The sequence below is a fragment of the Loxodonta africana genome, chromosome X, assembly GCF_030014295.1.
Source record: "Loxodonta africana isolate mLoxAfr1 chromosome X, mLoxAfr1.hap2, whole genome shotgun sequence".
Classification (NCBI taxonomy): Eukaryota; Metazoa; Chordata; class Mammalia; order Proboscidea; family Elephantidae; genus Loxodonta; species Loxodonta africana.
The window spans coordinates 87,116,269-87,135,046 of NC_087369.1; the positions used below are offsets into that span (position 1 = coordinate 87,116,269).

The 18,778-nt window shown below is 39.6% G+C and overlaps 1 protein-coding gene across 1 annotated transcript; it reads left to right on the forward strand.

Moving 5' to 3' along the window:
- Positions 1–1,825: 1,825 nt before the first annotated feature.
- On the forward strand, positions 1,826–14,884 carry PBDC1 (polysaccharide biosynthesis domain containing 1). The gene is made up of 6 exons (XM_003412770.4): positions 1,826–2,147; positions 2,252–2,317; positions 3,909–3,968; positions 4,472–4,612; positions 6,217–6,328; positions 6,638–14,884. The coding sequence occupies exons 1-6, from the start codon at positions 2,118–2,120 to the stop codon at positions 6,835–6,837; spliced, it is 609 nt and encodes a 202-aa protein (XP_003412818.3). The 5' UTR covers positions 1,826–2,117; the 3' UTR covers positions 6,838–14,884.
- Positions 14,885–18,778: the final 3,894 nt, after the last annotated feature.

Here is an 18,778-nt window from a genome sequence, read left to right on the forward strand (position 1 = left end):
TTCATGAATCTGTGAATCCCCATGTCAAAAGGGACACAGTGCATTGCGTCACTGCCTATAACAACTGTGTTGGGTTAGTCAGGTTGGCATCCTGAGGGACTGCTATATTTCTTCTTGGCCACAAAATAGTCCTGAAATATGATCACCACTCTCACATGCAACAGCTTTAGCAAGATGGCATAGCCATCTCTTTTCTTTTATCTGTCACCTGTTACATTTTGTTGACCAGGAGTTCTGCTTTCATGGCATACTATCACATGATTTCTAACCACGGCTCCAATTTCTTTTCTCCCAACTTTTGGTGACAGGCTTCAAGGCCAACTAAGTTTGCTTTCTTGTCTGTAGTCCAATAACCAAACAATCCATAAGAACCATGCCCATGAAGAGTGTCTACATGGCCGATTTTGCTGCTCAATTCATGTTTAATAACTCACTGACCTCATTGTCCTGGCACAACTTACCTCTTAACAATTATGCCTTCTAGCCTATCTGCATCATGTTTGTTCATCATGTTATTCACAACTTCTAAATTCTTATTAAATAGTTGACTGTTTGATCTGTCAATTGCTGAGAGTCATGTTAAAATATCTCATTATTTTAAGGAATTTCTGCTTGAAATTAAATTTTTGTTTTACATATTTTGAGGCTACGTTACATAGTTTCTGGGACAAATCACAATCTGGGAAGGCATCCCAAGGTCACTGTTGTGCTCCCTTCTGACCATAGAACACACCATGGGAACACGATCACCCAAGATGTCGTCTCTAACATCCTGCCTTCATATCAGGCAGCTCATAAGATGACACGAGTCATTTTCTATATGTATCTTGAACCATACCTGTCACTGCAAACACTTTTATTATTCAGATTTTATATTTTCATAGTAGACTAAGGTACATGATTTCTGACCATAGCCCCATTTCTCCTTCCAGCTTTTAATGACTAGTTTCAAGGTCTTTTAAGTTTGCCTCCCCCATATAGTCTGAAAGCCACCTAGATGATATGATCCATGTTCTTAGGAAGTATCTACATGGCTCTACCACCTGCAAATAGCAGTACTCACCCACCTGCCTTGTTGTTGACAAACTCATATTCAACAACTCACCGCCCTCCTTTACCCCATAACATCCTATTTCCTAGCAATTATAGCTTTCATCTTATCCACACCCTTGTAGTCTCTGGTATTATAGATACCTCAGCACCTTAGTCAGGACTGTTCAAGCTCCCACAGTATATGGGGCTATGCTGTAATCACCGCTTTCCATCTGTTTCCTCACTACACCTAGTTCTTTTAAGGCAGGGACTAAGTTCTTCACCACTCCACTCCAGCGCCTAGCACCTTGCCTATTTGTGATTTACTCCCTGGGGTATTGGGGTGTGTGTGTGTGTGTGTGTGTGTGTGTGTGTGTGTGTATACACGCACACATACATACATATACATGTACATACCCGTTGCCGTGGAGTCGATTCCGACTCATAGCGACCCTATAGGGCAGAGTAAGGCTGCCCTACCGAATTTCCAAGGAGTGCTTGGGGGACTTGAACTGCCAACCTTTTTGTTAGCAGATGTAGTTCTTAACCACTAGGCCACCGTGGTTTCCATACATATACATATATACACATAGGTATATGTACACAGATATAATACACACATATATGTGGGGGGGATTGTGTGTGTGTGTGTGTGTGTGTGTGTGTGTGTGCACGCGCGCGCGCGCACGCGTGTGTGTCTGTCTGTGCGCGCACGCGCGCATGGAACGTGTGTATTCGAATCTCGGCCGGGCACACAGCGGCGGGGGGGCGGGGGTTGGCACTGAAGCGGAATTAACTCAAACAGGGCTCTTCCAGCGTCGTCTTCGGTATTACCCCGCAGTCAACCGGCTCCGTTATCTCAAGGCACCCAGACTACGAAACAAAGCGCCACTTCCGCGCCTGCGCAGGTCGGGTGAGGCGGGCAAGCGACTATCGCCTCTGGATGAGTGAGCGTGCACGCAGACGCAGGCAAGTGGCAACGGTTTTTGCCTGGCTCTGGCACCACTCCTAGTCCTACTAACTGGAGGAGGAGTACACAAAAAATCACTTCCGGGGAAGTGAAGCCACGTTTTCTGGGCTGCAAGATGGAGGAGACTAGTGCAAGTGATGAGCCGGTGAGACTCTGCTTTGGTGCTGAGTGGGGAAGTCGTGCCAAGTCGAGCCAAGTCGAGCCAAGTCGAGCACTGAACACGTTCCCCTCTGTTTTTTCCCTTCCTAGGTTTCCGGGGAGCTGGTGTCTGTGGCACATGCTCTTTCTCTTCCAGCAGAGTCTTACGGTAACGACGTGAGTATGACTCACCCGCAGCTTCTACCATTTCTGCAGGGCCTGCCACTAAATTATATCCTTCTGCCCTGACATACTCTGCAGACCCTCTCCGTGTTCGCCAAAAACTGTGCCTTCTTTAAATTTATTCTAATCTTTTTGGTTCGCAAACGCAGGGCTGTCACCGGTGGAAGTGGTTCCCAAACTTTGCTGCACTTTGGAATCGCTTGGGGAACTTTTAAAAATCCCGATATCAAGGTCGCAGCTAATACCAACTAAATCAGAAATGTCTGGAAATGGTAGCCAGGAATCAACATTTTTTAAAGATCCCCGGGTGATTCCAATGTGCAGCAAAGTTGCACTGACTTATAGTGTGCCTGGTTCAAAGCCTTAAAGGAAAAGTATATGTTCTCTTTTGAGGAACAAGACACATAAGCATAGTAGTAAGAATGTGATATGTATGAATCTTATGGCCAGGCCATAAGATTCAAAAGAGTTTGACTGAAGAAGAAACCCTTAAGGACCCAGGCAGTAGAGGAAGCCTTCTTCTAGGAGTGGAGATTGGACTGGATCCTCAAAGCGTAGGCGGAGGAAGGATACGGATTGATTTACAGGGGAGGATTGATTTTAGGGAGCATATTGCAGGCAGGGAAAGGCACGGAGGTGCAAATGCAAACCCTGGTGACCTAGTGGTTAAGAGCAATGGCTGGTAGCCAAAAGCTCCGCAGTTTGAATCCACTAGGTGCTCCTCGTAAACCCTCTGGGGCAGTTCTGCTCTGTCCTGTAGGGTCTCTGTGAGTCGAAATCCAGTTGACGGCAACGGGCTTTTTTTTTTTTCCTGGGGTTAGTGAAATACATCAGTCTAGTTGGAGTGGAAAATCCCAGTGGAACAGATGCTTGGTGCTGGGGAAGGCATATTTATAATCTGCCTGCTTCATGGTACTGATTGATTGCTAGATGTTGTAGGATAGAAACACAAATGATGATAATGACATGTTGTTGCTGTTAGTTGGCTGTCCAACTCATGGTGACCCCACATGTGCAGAATAGCACTGTTCCGTAGGGTTTTTAAGGCTGTGACCTTTTGAAAGCAGATTGCCAGGCCTTACTTCTGAGGTGCTCTGTGTGTTTGAACCACGAGCCTTTAGGTTAGTTGTTTATTTGTACCGCTCAGGGACTCCAACTGTGACATGCTACACTTTTAAAAGTGAAAAATAGTTTCACTTCCCTTATCTTACTTTTTTACTCTCAAAATTCAGTGGTGTAGATGGGTATATTATCTTAGTTTTACAGTAATTTAACTCAGTCCTGAGAAGGTGATTTATCCATTTTTTTTTATGTATTCTCTCATGCTTTCTCTAGTTGCTGGGAAAAGATAGCCACAGACCTATTTTGTTTTTTAGACTGTGTTGGTAGCTTCTTTTGGTTGACATAAGGACAAAAGAATTGTTATATTGTTCAGACCTAGCAGTCTCATTTCTATCTTTTTAGAGTAACACCATGTTTGATGGGCCTGTTGAAGATTAATTAGACATTCACAGACTTCCTTAACTTGTTATCCAGTAAGCAGGATTGGGAGATTTTTGACCTGGCATTCTTTACTCCTTTGCAGCCTGATATTGAGATGGCTTGGGCCATGAGAGCAATGCAGCATGCCGAAGTCTACTACAAGGTGAGTTGTCTGTCTTCATCATTATTAAGGAGAATTAAACACATAATTATAGTGCATGGTATTGTGCTAATCACTATTCTCAGCAAGTTAACAGTTGGGTTTTGGAGACAATGTTTATTGCTATAAGATCTTACCCACAGAGAATAGGAGAGTGGAAGCAAATTTGCTTTAGCAATGAGGATTTCTGTTTCTTTCCCCAGTTTTCTGTTGCTAACTGGCAAAAGGGTGTATGTTCCATAGTAGGAACTTAATAAATGTTTATTGAATGAATGAACAACCCACAGAGGACAACAGCCAGTCAGTACTAGGGCCAAGTGAGTTTGAATTGTGGAAGGGTCTGTGATATATTATGACCCTTTAAAACTCTGTCAGGACCTAGGCTGTCTACATCCTAATAAAATCTTCTGCCCTGAGAACCATAAAGGTTTTCTGGGGGAAGGGGATAGAAGTATAGCAAAGTAGAGACTAAACTAGCATCTGTATATTGTCTTATTGTCTGGCAGCTGATTTCATCAGTTGACCCACAGTTCCTGAAACTCACCAAAGTGGATGACCAAATCTACTCTGAGTTCCGGGAAAATTTTAAGAACCTCAGAATAGATGTATTGGACCCAGAAGAGCTAAAATCAGAGTCAGCTAAAGAGGTAAGAATTCTCTTTCTTAAGTATTGCCTAACATTTGACCAACAGTTGTTGAATGTGAGTACATTTTATACATTTAAACTCTTTTTTGTTTGTTTTAAGGAAAGTACTTAGAGAACCAGAGTTCTAATCAGCTAAGTAAGTTATGAAAGGAATGTTTATCTGGTTTATGGATTTTTTTTTTTATGTTCACTGAGTGTATTTTTTTTTTTTCTTCTTGACTGGACCATTTCATCCCCCCTCACCTAGCTCTTTCAGGTGAGGAGGAATCAGTTTATTTATGTAAGTAGATTAGCTGAAAGTCTTCAGTGGGGGAGTGGCAGGGGGTATTTTGACTCTCTGGATTTAAGTTCATGTTACCACAGGCCACAGATAATTGGAAAACTGTTGTTTCTGATTGCTTACTTGATTAACTTGTACTTTCACAGGGCCCTAAAACTCTTTCAGTTGGGAAAAAAATTACTTGAGAGTAGAAGGCTTTTGGCTTATGAAGAATCTAAACTTTTAACTCCTGGCTTCAACAATGGGTTCAAAAATATCTACTATTGTGAGGGTGGCCCAGGACCAGGCAACGTTTCATTCTGTTATACATAGGGTCGCTGTGAGTCTGAGCTGACTCCACAGCACCTAACAACAACAACAGGCTGTTACTGGTCTTTGGAAAATTGTCGCTACTGAATGGTTGCCTGCCTTCCTTTCTTTTCTATTGTTTTATTGTGGTTATATATAAACCCACCAAAACATTTACCAGTTCAACAATTTTTATGTGTATAATTCAGTGACATTGGTTAGTCACGTTCATCATGTTGTATGGCCATCACCACTATCCATTTTCAGATTATTCCACCACCATTAACAGAATCTCAGTGCCTTCTAAGCAAAAAGTCCACCTTTTCCCCTTCCTCCCACCCTTGGTAACCACTAATAAACTTTGGTCTCTTTACATTTGCCAATTTCATATAAGTGAGATCTTAACAGCATTTGTCTTTTTGTGACTGATTTATTTCACACAGCGTAAATGTTTCACATTTCATCCATGTTGTAGCATGTGTCAGGACTTCATTTATCTTTATGGCTGAGTACTATTTCATTGTACTTATATACCACATTTTATTTATCCATTCATCTGTCGATGGACATTTGGGTTGTTTCTACTTTTGGCTCTGTTGAACAGAGCTGCGGTGAACACTGGTGTACTGAACTTCTTTCCTAAAATCTAATTTTGTGACTTTGGGCCAAATTCTTGCCTCCTTTGTCTCATTTGTGCTTCAGTGGAGATGAATAGCCATTTTAAGCTGAATTGGCCAATAACTTAAACAAAACAGAGAATCTGTTTAAGAAATCAAATTTTAATTCTGTGTTAAAGGATTTAGGTATCTTGTTAGGTTAAAATATCATTCGTGTTGTGAAATACCAGTCTAAAGACACAATAGATAGCACAGAAACTCACTGCTAGTTTTACTCTCAGCAAAACTAGCAATCAACTTGATTCCTAATCTCTTCAACTATGGTTATTTCCATTCCTGAAGAAGTGGAAGCCCCTTTACTGGACTGAATATATTAGTCTCCTGCATTTGTCAGCTAAGGCATTGTATTTATGTTTATAGAAGTGGAGACCATTCTGCTTGAAGTTTGATGGGATTATAGAAGACTTCAACTATGGTACTTTGCTGCGACTAGATTGCACTCAGGGCTACACTGAGGAAAATACCATCTTTGGTGAGTTTCTTGCCTCTGGAATTGTTTATATATAACGAGAGGAGGGATCTGGTTTTATAGAGGAATCAGTGACAGGGATAATTAGTTTGGGGATCATCTTACTTGTTATACCTTTAAAGATAATGTTGCTGTCTTTTAAATAACTGTGAGATAGTTAAATGTTTTCAACCTCAATTAGTATAGAATTAGAATTCCAGATCTCTGAAGCTTACGACTGTACTGAATGCTTCACATGCTAGTTGAGCTTTGTCAGTAGATTTAGGAAGGTAACTGGGGCTAGGACAATAATCAATTGTATTTGCCTTCTAGCTCCCAGAATACAATTTTTTGCCATTGAAATTGCACGGAACCGGGAAGGTTATAACGAAGAAGTTTACACCAGTATGCAGGACAAAGAAGGAGAGAAAAGAGCTGAAACAGGAGAGAAAGCCAAAAGTGAAGGAGAGAGAAGAGCTGACAAAGGAGGAGAAAAAGAGAAAAAAGCCAGCAAACCAACAAAGGCAATGTAACAGCTATGTAAGGTAGACAGGGAACAGCACTCTGGAAGCTGTGACTCAACTGAGCCTGTCAGTACTATGGTGCTATTTGCACAGACCCTTTGGATTAAACGTATGTCCTTGTGCAATTGAAGAACATACAGAAGGACTTCTTTCTAGCCTAGTCAGGAGCTGCTGTGATTGTATTAACTGCCTTATGTCTCTATTAGTGAAGTCTCGATTGTTTCTTGGTCCTTGTCACCGGTCAACTAAGAAATTTTGTAAATAAATTTCCTTCAGTTCTTATTATTATCTATAGCTACGCTTGACTTGAAAAAGGCACTTAAAATTATTTAGTACTTCATATTTTTTTCAGGTATATAATGCCTTCAGCCATGTTTTGTGTAAAATGACTTATGCCTGTTTCTTAATTCTTTTAACTGTTTCACATAGTGAAGTTTCTTCATACCTAATAAATTGTACGTTGTGTAAGGATTAGAATTTGGTTCTTGCCCTTCAACTGACTATACCTTTTGGTTTTCCTTTGATATATCTGACATAAGATTTGATAAATACTCAATGGGATAACAGCACATCTTGAACCTGTCAGACTAGTGAATGCAGTCCAGTTCATATTAGTGGAGCAAGAGGCGACCTGCTTCAGTACCTGCTTCTTTTGAGGTATCCAGGTTGTAACCTAAAACCTAGAAATAATGATGAATATAAAGCCTGGTAGAGTGGCTTCCCTTTTATATGCTGTGGAGAATAGCATACGTTTATGCATTAATGCAAAGTGAACATATTTTTAAAAATGTGTTTTTGGTGAAAATACACACAGCAAAACTGGTTCCCATTCAACAATTTCTACACATAAATGTTCAGTGACATTGGTAACATTCTTCACATTGTGTCAACATGCTCGTTATTTCCGTTCTAGTTGTTCCATTCCCATTAACTTAGTCTCATTGTCTCCGAAACTTTCTCATCTATGCTTTAGAGTGACTGTTGTCTATTTGGCCTCATATAAACAGTTTTAATTTTAATTTATATTGTTATGTAACACTAGTTGGAATTCCTGTAATGTGACAGCACACTCCCACTTTCCACCCCGGATTTTCCGTGTCCATCCAACTAGCCCCTTTCCCTTTCTGCCTTCTTATCCTGCCTCTGTCAGGAGCTGCCCATTTAGTCTCGTGTGTCTACTTGAACTAAGAAGCACACTCTTCATGAGTGTTAATTTATTTGTTTTATAGTGCAGTCTAATCTTTAAAGAGTTGGCTTCAAGAATGGTTTTAGTTCTGGGTTAACGGAAAGTCGGAGGGCCATGTCTTCGAGGGTTCCTCAAGTCTCAGTCAAACCATAAAGTTTGGCCTTTATGTGAATTTGAGTCCTGCACCACATGTTTCTCCTGCTCCATCAGGGACCCTGTGTTGTGTTCCCTGTCAGGGCGGTCACCGGTGGTAGTCAGGTACCATCTAGTTCTTCTGGTCTCAGGTTGATGAAGTCTCTGGATTTTGTGGCCCTCTTATCTCTTGGGGAAATATTTTCCATGTGTCTTTGGTGTTCTTCATTCTCTTTTACTCCAGGTGGGTTGGGACCAATTGATGCATCTTAGATGGCCACTTACTAGCTTTTAAGACCTCAGATGCCACTCACCAAAGTGGAGTGCAGGACATTTTCTTAATAAACTTTGTTAGGCCAATTGACCTAGATGTCCCCCGAAACCATGGTCCCCAGACCCCCACCCCTGCTACCCTGTCCCTCCAAGTATTTGGTTGTGTTCAGGAAACTTCTTAGCTTTTGGTTTAGTCTAGTTGTACTGACTTCCCCTGTATTTGTTTATCCCTTCACCTAAGATAATTCTTGTGTACTATCTCGTTAGTATGGAAACCCTGGTGGCGTAGTGGTTAAGTGCTACGGCTGCTATTTTTATCTAGTTAGTGAATTCCCCTCTCCCTCCCTCCCCACCCTCTTAACTATCAAAAATGTTTTCTGTATCTAAACCTTTTCTTGAATTCTTATAATAGTGGTCTCATCCAATATTTGTCCTTTTGTGACTGACTAATATCACTCAGCATAATGCTTTACCAGATTCATCCATATTGTGAGATGTTTCAGGGATTCATTATTGTTCTTTATCATTGCTTAGTACTCTATGAATATACCGTAATTTGTTTATCCATTCTTCTGTTGATGGGCACCTAGGTTGTTTCCATCATTTTGCTATTGTGAACAGTGCTGCAGTGAACATGGGTGTGCACGTATCTATTCCTGTGAGGGCTCTTATTTCTCTAGGATATATTCCAAGGAGTGGGATTGCTGGATCGTATGGTACTTCTATTTCTAGCTTTTTAAGGAAGTGCCAAATCGATTTCCAAAGTGGTTGTACCATTTTACATTCCCACCAGCAGTGTATGAGGGTACCAGTCTCTCAACAACCTCTCCAACATCTATTATTTTGTGTTTTTTTTGGATTAATGCTAGCCTTGTTGGGATGAGATGGTATCTCATTGTAGTTTTGATTTGCATTTCTCTAATGGCTAATGATTGTGAGCATTTCCTCATGTACCTGTTAGCTGCCTGAATGTCTTCTTTGGTGAAGTGCGTGTTCATTTCCTTTGCCCATTTTTTAATTGGGTTTTTAGTCTTTTTGTTGTGGAGGTTTTTCAGTATCTTGTAGATTTTAGAGATTAGACCCTGGTTAGATACGTTGTAGCACAAAATTTTTTCCTAGTCTATAGGTTATCTTTTTACCCTTTTGGTGAAGTCTTTTCATGAGTGTAAGTGTTTGATTTTTAGGAGCTCGCAGTTATCTAGTTTCTCTTCTTATGTTTGTGCATTGTTAGTTATGGTTTGTGTTCTGTCGATGCCGTGTATTAGGGCTTCTAGCGTTGTCCCTATTTTTTGTGGCATGATCTTTATCCTTTTAGATTTTATATTTAGGTCTTTGATCCATTTTGAGTTAGTTTTTGTACATGATGTGAGATATGGGTCTTGTTTCATTCTTTTGCAGGTAGATATCCAGTTATGCCAGCACCATTTGTTAAACAGACTGTCTTTTCCCCACTTAATGGACCTTGGGCCTTTGTCAAATATCACCTGCTCATAGGTAGATGAATTTATGTCTGGATTTCTGTTCCATTGGTCTATGTATCTGTTGTTGTACCAGTACCAGGCTGTTTTGACTACCTTGGCATATAATAGTTTCTAAAATCAGGTAGTGGGAGGCCTCCCACTTTGTTCACCTTCTTCAGTAATGTTTTACTTATCCGGGGCCTTTCCCTTCCATATGAAGTTGGTGATTTGTTCCTCCATCTCATTAAAAAATGTCGTTGGAATTTGGATTGGAATTGCATTGCATCTATAAATCGCTTTTGGTAGAATAGACATTTTGACAATGTTAAGTCTTCCTATCCATGAAGAAGGTATGTTTTTCCACTTATGTAGGTCTCTTTTGATTTCTTGCAGTAGTGTCTTATAGTTTTCTTTGTATAGGTCTTTTACGTGTCTGTAAGGTTTATTCCTAAGTATTTTTTTTTCCTTGAGGGCTATTGTAAATGGTATTGATTTGGTGATTTCTTTGACATTCTCTTTGTTGTAGAGGGATCCAACTGATTTTTGTATGTTAATCTCGTATCCTGATACTTTGCTAAAATCTTCCCTTAGTTCCAGTAGTTTTCTTGTGGATTCTTTGGGGTTTTCTGTTCATAAGATCATATTATCTACAAATAGAGATACATTTACTTCTTCCTTACCAATTTGGATGTCCTTTATTTCTTTTTCTTACCTTATTGTGCTGGCTAGGACCTCCAGTACAACGTTGAATAAGAGTGGTGATAAAGGGCATCCTTGTCTGGTTCCTGTTCTCAAAGCAAGGGGAATGTTTTCAGACTCTCTCCATTTAGGATGATGTTGCTGTTGGCTTTGTATGAATGCCCTTTATTATTTTGTGGAATTTTCCTTCTATTCCTATTCCATCATGAATGGGTGTTGGACTTTGTCTAACACCTTTTCTGCATCAACTGATAAGATTACTACACGGTTCTAATCTTTCGTTTTATTTATGTGATGGATTACATTGATTGCTTTTCTAATGTTGAACCATCCCTGCATACCTGGTATGAATCGCACTTGGTCATGATGAAGTATTTTTTTTTGACATGTTGTTGAAATTCTGTTGGCTAGAATTTTGTTGAGGATTTTTGCATCTATGTTCATGAGCGATGTTGGTCTGTAATTTTTTTTTGTGGTGTCTTTACCTGCTTTTGGTATCAGGGTTATTCTCGTAGAATGAGTTCAGAAGTATTCCATCCTTTTCTATGCTCTGAAATACCTTCAGTAGTACTGGTATCAACTCATCTCTGAAAGTTTGGTAGAATTCTTCCGTGAAGCCGTCAAGGTCAGGTCTTTTTTTTTGTTGGAAGTTTTTAAATTACTTCTTCAGTCTCTTCTTTTGCTACTGGTTTATTTAGTTTTTCTACCTCGGTTTGTGTTAGTTTAGGTAGGTAGTGTGTTTCTAGAATTTTGTCCATTTCCTTTAGGTTTTCAAATTTGTTGGAGTATAGTTTTTCATAATATTCTGTTACGATTATTTTAATTTCATTTGGGTCTGTTTTGATATCGCTCATCTCATTTCTTATTCGGGTTATTTGCTTCCTCTCCTGTTTTTCTTTTGTCATTTTGACCAACGGTTTATTGATTTTGTTGATCGTTTCAAAGAACCAGCTTTTGGTCTTGTTAACTCTTTCAATTGTTTCTCCTATTCTCTATTTCATTTATTTCTGCTCTAATTTTTTTTTATTTCCTTTCTTCTAGTACCTGAGGGCTTCTTTTGCTGCTCTCTTTCTACTTGATTGAGTTGGAAGGTTAATGTTTTGATTTTGGCCCTTTCTTCTTTTTGGATGTGTGCATATATTGTTATAAATTGACCTCTGAGTGCTGCTTTTGCTGTGTCCCAAAGGTTCTGGTAGGATGTGTTTTCTTTCTCATTTGATTCTGGGAATTTCTTTATTCCCTCCTTGATTTCATCTGTAATCCAGTACTTTTCAAGCAAAGTTTTGTTTGGCTTCTATGTATTTGATATTTTTGCTTGCTGTTCCTGTTATCGATTTCTACTTTTATGGCATTATGGTCATAAAAGATGCTTTGTAATATTTTGATGTTTTGGATTCTCTTAAGGCTTGCTGTGTGGCCTAATATGTGGTCAGTTCTGGAGAATGTTCCATGTGCCCTGGAAAAGGAAGTATACTTGACAGCTGTTGGGTGGAGTGTTCTGTATGTCTGTGAGATCAAGTTGGTTGATTTTGGCATTTAGACCTTCTGTGTCTTTATTGAGGTTCTTTCTGGATGTTTTGCCCTTCACTGAAAGTGGTGTGTTGAAGTCTCCTACTATTGTTGTGGAGCTGTCTTTTCAATGCTGGTAGAGTTTGTTTTATGTATTTTGGAGCCCTGTCCTTGGGTGCGTAAATATTTATCATGGTTACGTCCTTCTGGTGTATTGACCCTTCAATCATGTAGTATCCTTCATCGTAGATTTTACTTTAACAGAGATTAATATTGCCACTCCTAGTCTTTTTTGATTGTTGTTTATTTGATATTTTTTTTTCATCCTTTGAGTTTTAGTTTGTGTCTTTGAGTGTAAGGTGCGTCTCTTGTAGGCAGCATATAGACGGATTATGTTTTTTTATCCATTCTGGCACTCTTTGTGTATTTATTCTATTTGCATTCAGCATAATTATTGACAGGTGTGAGTTTATTACTGTCATTTTGATGTCTTTTTTGTGTGTTGTTGACGGTTTCTTTGTTCCACTTAATTTTCTTTTCTGAATCATTTTTCTTTTTGTATTTTGTTTTCATCATTTTCATTGTTGTTGATTTTGTATTAGCTGAGTCTGTTTTTCTTGTTTTTTATTTTGATGTGTATGATTGTTAGTTTCCTTTGTTATCTTAAAATTTAACTGTTTTTCCAAGTTTAAACCAATTTTTTATTTCTTGATGTCGCCTCGAATTCCTCTCCATATGGAAGTTCTATGACTACCTTATTTAGTCCCTCTTTTTTGTATTTATGTTGTCATCTTTGACATATTGATATGTCTGTTTCCCTATTTTCAGTGTTTTACCTTGAACTTATTTTTCGACTTCCCTATCAGTTGGTATCTGGTTGTTGTGTCCTGTGTTCTAGCCTTGGGTTATTATTTGATAGTATTGATTCTCTAACCATAGGACTTCCTTTAGTATTTCTTGTAATTTCGGTTTTGTTTTTACAAATTTCCTTAACTTCAGTTTATCTGGAAATGCCCTAATTTCGCCATCATGTTTGAGAGACCGTTTTGCTGGATATATAATTCTTGGCTGGCAATTTTTTCATTCTAGGCTGTATATACTTAGTCTTATTGACACTTCTTTGTAGAAGACTTTGTGTTTATCCCCAGCCACTCTTAAATTTTTCTCTGTATCTTTGGTTTTAGCAAGTTTGGTTATAATAATGTCTTGATGATTTTCTTTTGGAATCTACCCTGTGTAGGGTTCAAGGAACTTCTTAGAGAGATATCTTCTCATCTTTCACAGTATCAGGGAAGTTTTCTGCCAACAAATCTTCAACAATTCTCTCCGTATTTTTCTGTTATCCCCCCCACCCCTGTTCTGTGTACTACAGTCACTCATAGCTTATTCCTCTTGATAGAGTCCCACATAATTTTTAGGGTTTCTTCATTTTTTAAGTCTTTTATCTGATTTTTTGTCAAATAAATTGGTGTCAAGTGGTTTATCTTCAATCTCAGTAATTTTGATTTCCATTGCCTGAATTCTCCTTTGACTTACTATTTAATTGTCTAATTCTGAAATTTTATTGTTAATCTTTTGGATTTCTGTTTGCTACCTCTCTGTGGATTCTTGTAGCCTGTTAAATTTGACATTTTGCTCTTGTATAACTTTCTTATGTTCTTCTGTTGCTTTGCCCGTGTGTTCCTTGGCTTGATCTGCGTTTTGCCTGATCTTCTTCCTGATCTCTTGAGCTCTCTACATTAATATTTTGAATTCTACTTCCAGTAATTCGAAGACCTTCCCTTCCCTCAGGAGGTATCCTGGTTCTTTGTTTTGATCAGTTGCTGTAGCCATCATGGTCTGCCTCTTTATTTGACTTGATATTGACTGTTTTCTCCAAGCCATCAATAAGTTATTATGTTTATATATTTTATGTTTGCTTACTGTGTCTTAGCTTCTCGGTTTGTTTTGTTTTGAAATGCCTAAATAGGCTGGTTGTGTGAGCTGCTTTGGTTATTGGCATCTTTGAAGCGCTCGCATGCTGTCACCAGGTGTTTAGAGCTGCTACTAGCTATGTGAGCCCAGGAGTCCATTTACTTTTCTTGTGTGGTTTCAGTTCAGGGGTCCAGGTAGTCGGTCACCAAGTGTGTGGTGCAGACTCTCACCTACAGTCCTAGACGAGCAGGGCTACATAGGGGTGATTGGAACAGGCACAAGAATCTGGCTACAGTAGGGGGTTATGTCCCGAGTAAGGTAGGGGACTGATGACTGCCCCTGAGTGCCTGGGTGGAAGACATGTCCCTATTTCCTAGAGCACATGGGTGGGTTTTGCAACTGGACTTTAAGCACCCAATGCTGTTGGCTGTAAGGACTGGGAGGCACCACTTATTCTTGGACCCCTGTTGTGGGTGGCTAGGTGGAGTGGGTGGTACCACCATTCCTCAGGCCCCTGATGTGGGGAGGTTAGGACCCTGTTTTATGGGCAGGTTGGTGTCATCTATCACGAATCTGCCACTCCCCCTTAGCTGTTGCAGTTGAAAATGGCTTCAGTTATATACCCTGTTGTAGTATGCTAATGAGGGCCTATGTTGTTGAAATGGGCACACACAGGTCTAGGCAGGGGTGAAAAGCATTCAAAGTCCTTGGACCCCTTATGACTGTGCATAGGCAAAGGGACTGTGTCTGCCCTGAGGTCTCAGCTTAGGATAGCTGGCAGATTCTTTTTTCCTATTTGTTATATGTTAATTTGTTCCCTCTCCAAAGCCAGGAGAATGGCTTGGTGCATGCGATGGGTCTCACTTCATGCCCAGGGGGGCGCAACAATTGCTCAATCTGGCCTGGGACCAGAGCAGAGTGGGGAGGGAGTGGGTGAATGGGGGAGAGGTACTGCCCAGTGGGGGAAGGGTTTTTTTGATCCTGCATTGTAGGTTAACACTTGTACTTAACTTGCGCAGATCTGGTGCTGATTTTCTCTGGTTCCGCAGGCTTGTGCAGGCTCTCCACTGCTAGTTTCTCCTGGTGTGGAAAACGTGTCCCAAGTGCTACTGCTTGCCTGAGCCCGTGCACTGCCTGATCCAACCTGCAGGGTGCTGGCCAGGTTTGGTCTGGCAAATCCTCACTGCTTCTGAACTGTCTCTCCCTTCCCCTGCCACTCAATCTGACTCCTCAACTTTGTCTTTGATATTCAGGACTTCTAGATTATCACATATAATTGATTCACTTGTGTTTTCAGGTTTTTGTTGTAAGAGGGACCACACGAAGCGTCTGACTACTCCACTGTCTTGGCCCTGCCTTTTATATAATTAAAAAAAATATTTTATTGTGTTTTCATGAAGGTTTACATAGCAGTTTAGGTTCCCATTCAACAATTTCTACACAAGTAGTTCAGTGACATTGGTTACATTCTTCACAATGTGTGAACATTCTCATTATTACTGTTCTGGTTGTTCCGTTCCTATTAATCTAGTTTCCCTGCCCCTTTACATTCTCATCTTTGTTTTAAAGTAATTGTTGAACGTTTGGTTTCATATACATGATTCTTTAAAGGAGCATAGTACTTATAGGTGATATAATTTTTTAGCCAATTTGTTATTTAGCTGCAAGGTGACCTCGAGTTAGTTTCATTTCAGGGTTTGAAGAGTATCTTAGGGTAACAGTCTTGGAGAGTTCTCTAATCTCAACTAGTCCAGTAGGTCTAGTTTTTGTTTTTTGAATTTGAGGTTAAGTTCCACATTTTTCTCCCATTCTATTAGGGTCCCTATTGTGGCCCTGATTAGAATGGTTGGTAATCATACCTAGGCACCATCTAGTTCTGGTCTTAGGGTAGATGTGGCTGTAGTTCATGTAGACTATTTGTCCTGTAGACTAATTTCTTCGACTAGATAGTTTTCAAAAGAGTGCAGTACTCAAGGGTGATGTTCTTTACTTTTTGAGCTAAACTTCTATTCAGTTAAAAGGTGACTTCAGGGGATAGTTTTACTTCAGTGTTTAAAGATTATCTCAGGTCAGTAGTCTCAGGGATTCCTCCAGCCTCAATAGGTCCCGAAGTCTGAATTCTTTGAGAATTTAAAGTTTTATTTCACATTTTTCTCCCTTTCTATCAGGATTCATCTATTGTTTCCCTGGTGAGAATGTTCAGTAGTGATAGCTGGATACTATCTATTTCTTCTTGTCTCAGGGCAGAGGAGGGAGTGGTTCATGGAGACAGTCTAGTAGTCCAGTTTCTTCTCTGATTCTTGGGTTTCCTTCTTTCCCTTTTGCTCCAAACAAATAGAGACCAATAGTTGTATCTTAGATTGCCTCTCATAAGCTCTTAAGGCCCAGACAACTCACCAAACTAGGAGGTAGGACATAAACTTTAAGAACTATATTATGGCAGTTGATTGGATGCCACATGAGATCTTGACCCTAAGTCTTCAAACCAAGAAAACTAATTCCGTGAAGTGATTGGTTGTGTCTAAGTAGTATCAGTATCTGTAGCCCTTTTTTATTTATTTTGATTGTTGTTGCAAAATTATGTATAACATAATATTTGCCAATTCATCCTTTTTCTTGTGTACAGCTTGGTGACATCAATTACATTAGTCAAAGTTTGCGAACTTCACCCAATTCAGTGCCTCCTTTCCCATCACCATAAATAAAAAGCAACCGCTACCTAGAGAAAAGCTGCTGCTACTACCAGAAGGATGTTTACCTCTGTTTTATAGACTATGCAAAGGCATTCGACAGTGTGGATCACAACAAATTGTGGATAACACTACAAAGAATGGGAATTCCAGAACACTTAATTGTGCTCATGCAGAACCTGTACATAGACTAAGAGGCAGTCGTTTGAACAGAACAGGGGGATACTGCATGGTTTAAAATGAGGGAAGGTATACAGCAGGGTTGTAGTCTTTCATCATACCTATTCAATCTTTATGCTGAGAAAATAATCCGAGAAGCTGGACTATATGAAGAAGAATGCGGCATCAGAATTGGAGGAAGATTCATTAACAACCTGTGGTATGCAGATGACACAACCTTGCTTGCTGAAAGTGAAGAGGACACACTTACTGATGAAGGTCAAAGACTACAGGCTTCAGTATGGATTACACCTCAACATAAAGAAAACAAAAATCCTCACGGCTGGACCAATAAGCAACATCATGATAAACAGAAAAAATATTGAAGTTGTCAAGAATTTCATTTCACTTGGGTTCACAATCCATGCCCATGGAAGCAGCAGTTAAGAAATCAAATGACATATTACACTGGGCAAATCTACAAAAGACTTCTTTAAAGTGTTAAAAAGCAAAGATGTCACTTTGAGAACTAAGGTGTGTGCCTGACTCAAGCCATGATATGTTCAGTTGCCTCATATGCATATAAAAGCTGGACAATGAAAAAGCCAAAGAAGAATTGATGCATTTGAATGATGGTGTTAATGAAGGCTGTTGAATATACCATGGACTGCCCAAGAATGAACAAATCTGTCTTGGAAGAAGTACAACAGAATGCTCCTTAGAAGCAAGGATGGTGAGACTTTGTCATGTTTTGGACATGTTACCAGGAAGGACCAGTTCCTGGAGAAGGACATTATGCTTGGTAAAGTAGAGGGTCAGTGAAAAAGAGGAAGACCCTCAATGAGATGGATTGACACAGTGGCTGCAACAATGGGCTTAAACATAGCAATGATTGTAAGGATGGCACAGGAGCGGGCAGTGTTTTCTTCTCTTGCACATAGGGTCGCTATGAGGCAGAACCAACTCGACAGCACCTAACAGCAGCAGCCTAGATAATGATTCCCCCTTTTCCCACCCCCACCCCTAGTAGCCATCAATGAATGTTGGGCTCTGTATATTTATCTTTCTTATTAATTAAATGTGAGAGCATACAATATTTGTTCTTTTGTGATTGTCTTATTTCTGTCAGTATAACATCCACCATGCTCATCCACATTCGAAGATGTTTTGGGAACTCTTTTTTTCTTTATGGTATTCCATCGTATGTATGTACCACATTTTATTTATCCATTCATCCATTGGTGGGCACTTAGGTTATTTCCATCTTTTTTGCTACTGTGAATAGTTTTGCAAGGAACGTAGGTGTGCTCATATCTATCTGTTCATGTCACTTTTATTAGGTCTCTAGGGTATATTCCTAGGAGTGGGATTGCGGCATCATAAGGTAGTTCTGTTTCTAGTTTTTTGAGGAAGCGCCATACTGTTTTCCATAGTGATTATACCATTTTGCAGTCCTGCCAATAGTGAATAAGGGTTCCAATCTCGCTACATTCTCACCAGCATTTATTGTATTCTGATTTTTTGATCAGTGCCATTGTAGCAGGAATGAGATGATGCCTCATTTTGATTTGCATCTCTCTCATGGCTAATGATCACAAACATCTTTTTATCTGTTTGTTGGCCGCTTGAATGTCCTCTTTGGTAATGTGTCTGCATTTCTTTTGTCCATTTTTTAATTGGGTTGCTTGTCTTTTTGTTGTTGAGTTGTTGATATTTTCAATATATTTAGGAGATTAGACCCTTATCAGATACGTCGTTCCCAAAGATTTTTTTCCCAGTCTGTAGGTTGTCTTTTTACTGTTTTAATAAAGTCTTTTGGTGAGCACAAATTTTTAATTTTTATGAGGTCCCAGTTACCTTTTTTTTCACTACTCTAGCTTTTGTAGTAGTGTTCGATAATCTATCTTTAAAAAAAAGACTACATCCTG

What these genes read in the sequence shown, in the direction of transcription:
- PBDC1 (XM_003412770.4), top strand. Translation starts at nt 2,118, where the DNA reads ATGGAGGAGACTAGTGCAAGTGATGAGCCG. An exon ending in ATGCCGAAGTCTACTACAAG is followed by an intron (nt 3,969 to 4,471) that starts GTGAGTTGTCTG and finishes ATTGTCTGGCAG; the next exon opens with CTGATTTCATCAGTTGACCC. An exon ending in AATCAGAGTCAGCTAAAGAG is followed by an intron (nt 4,613 to 6,216) that starts GTAAGAATTCTC and finishes TTATGTTTATAG; the next exon opens with AAGTGGAGACCATTCTGCTT.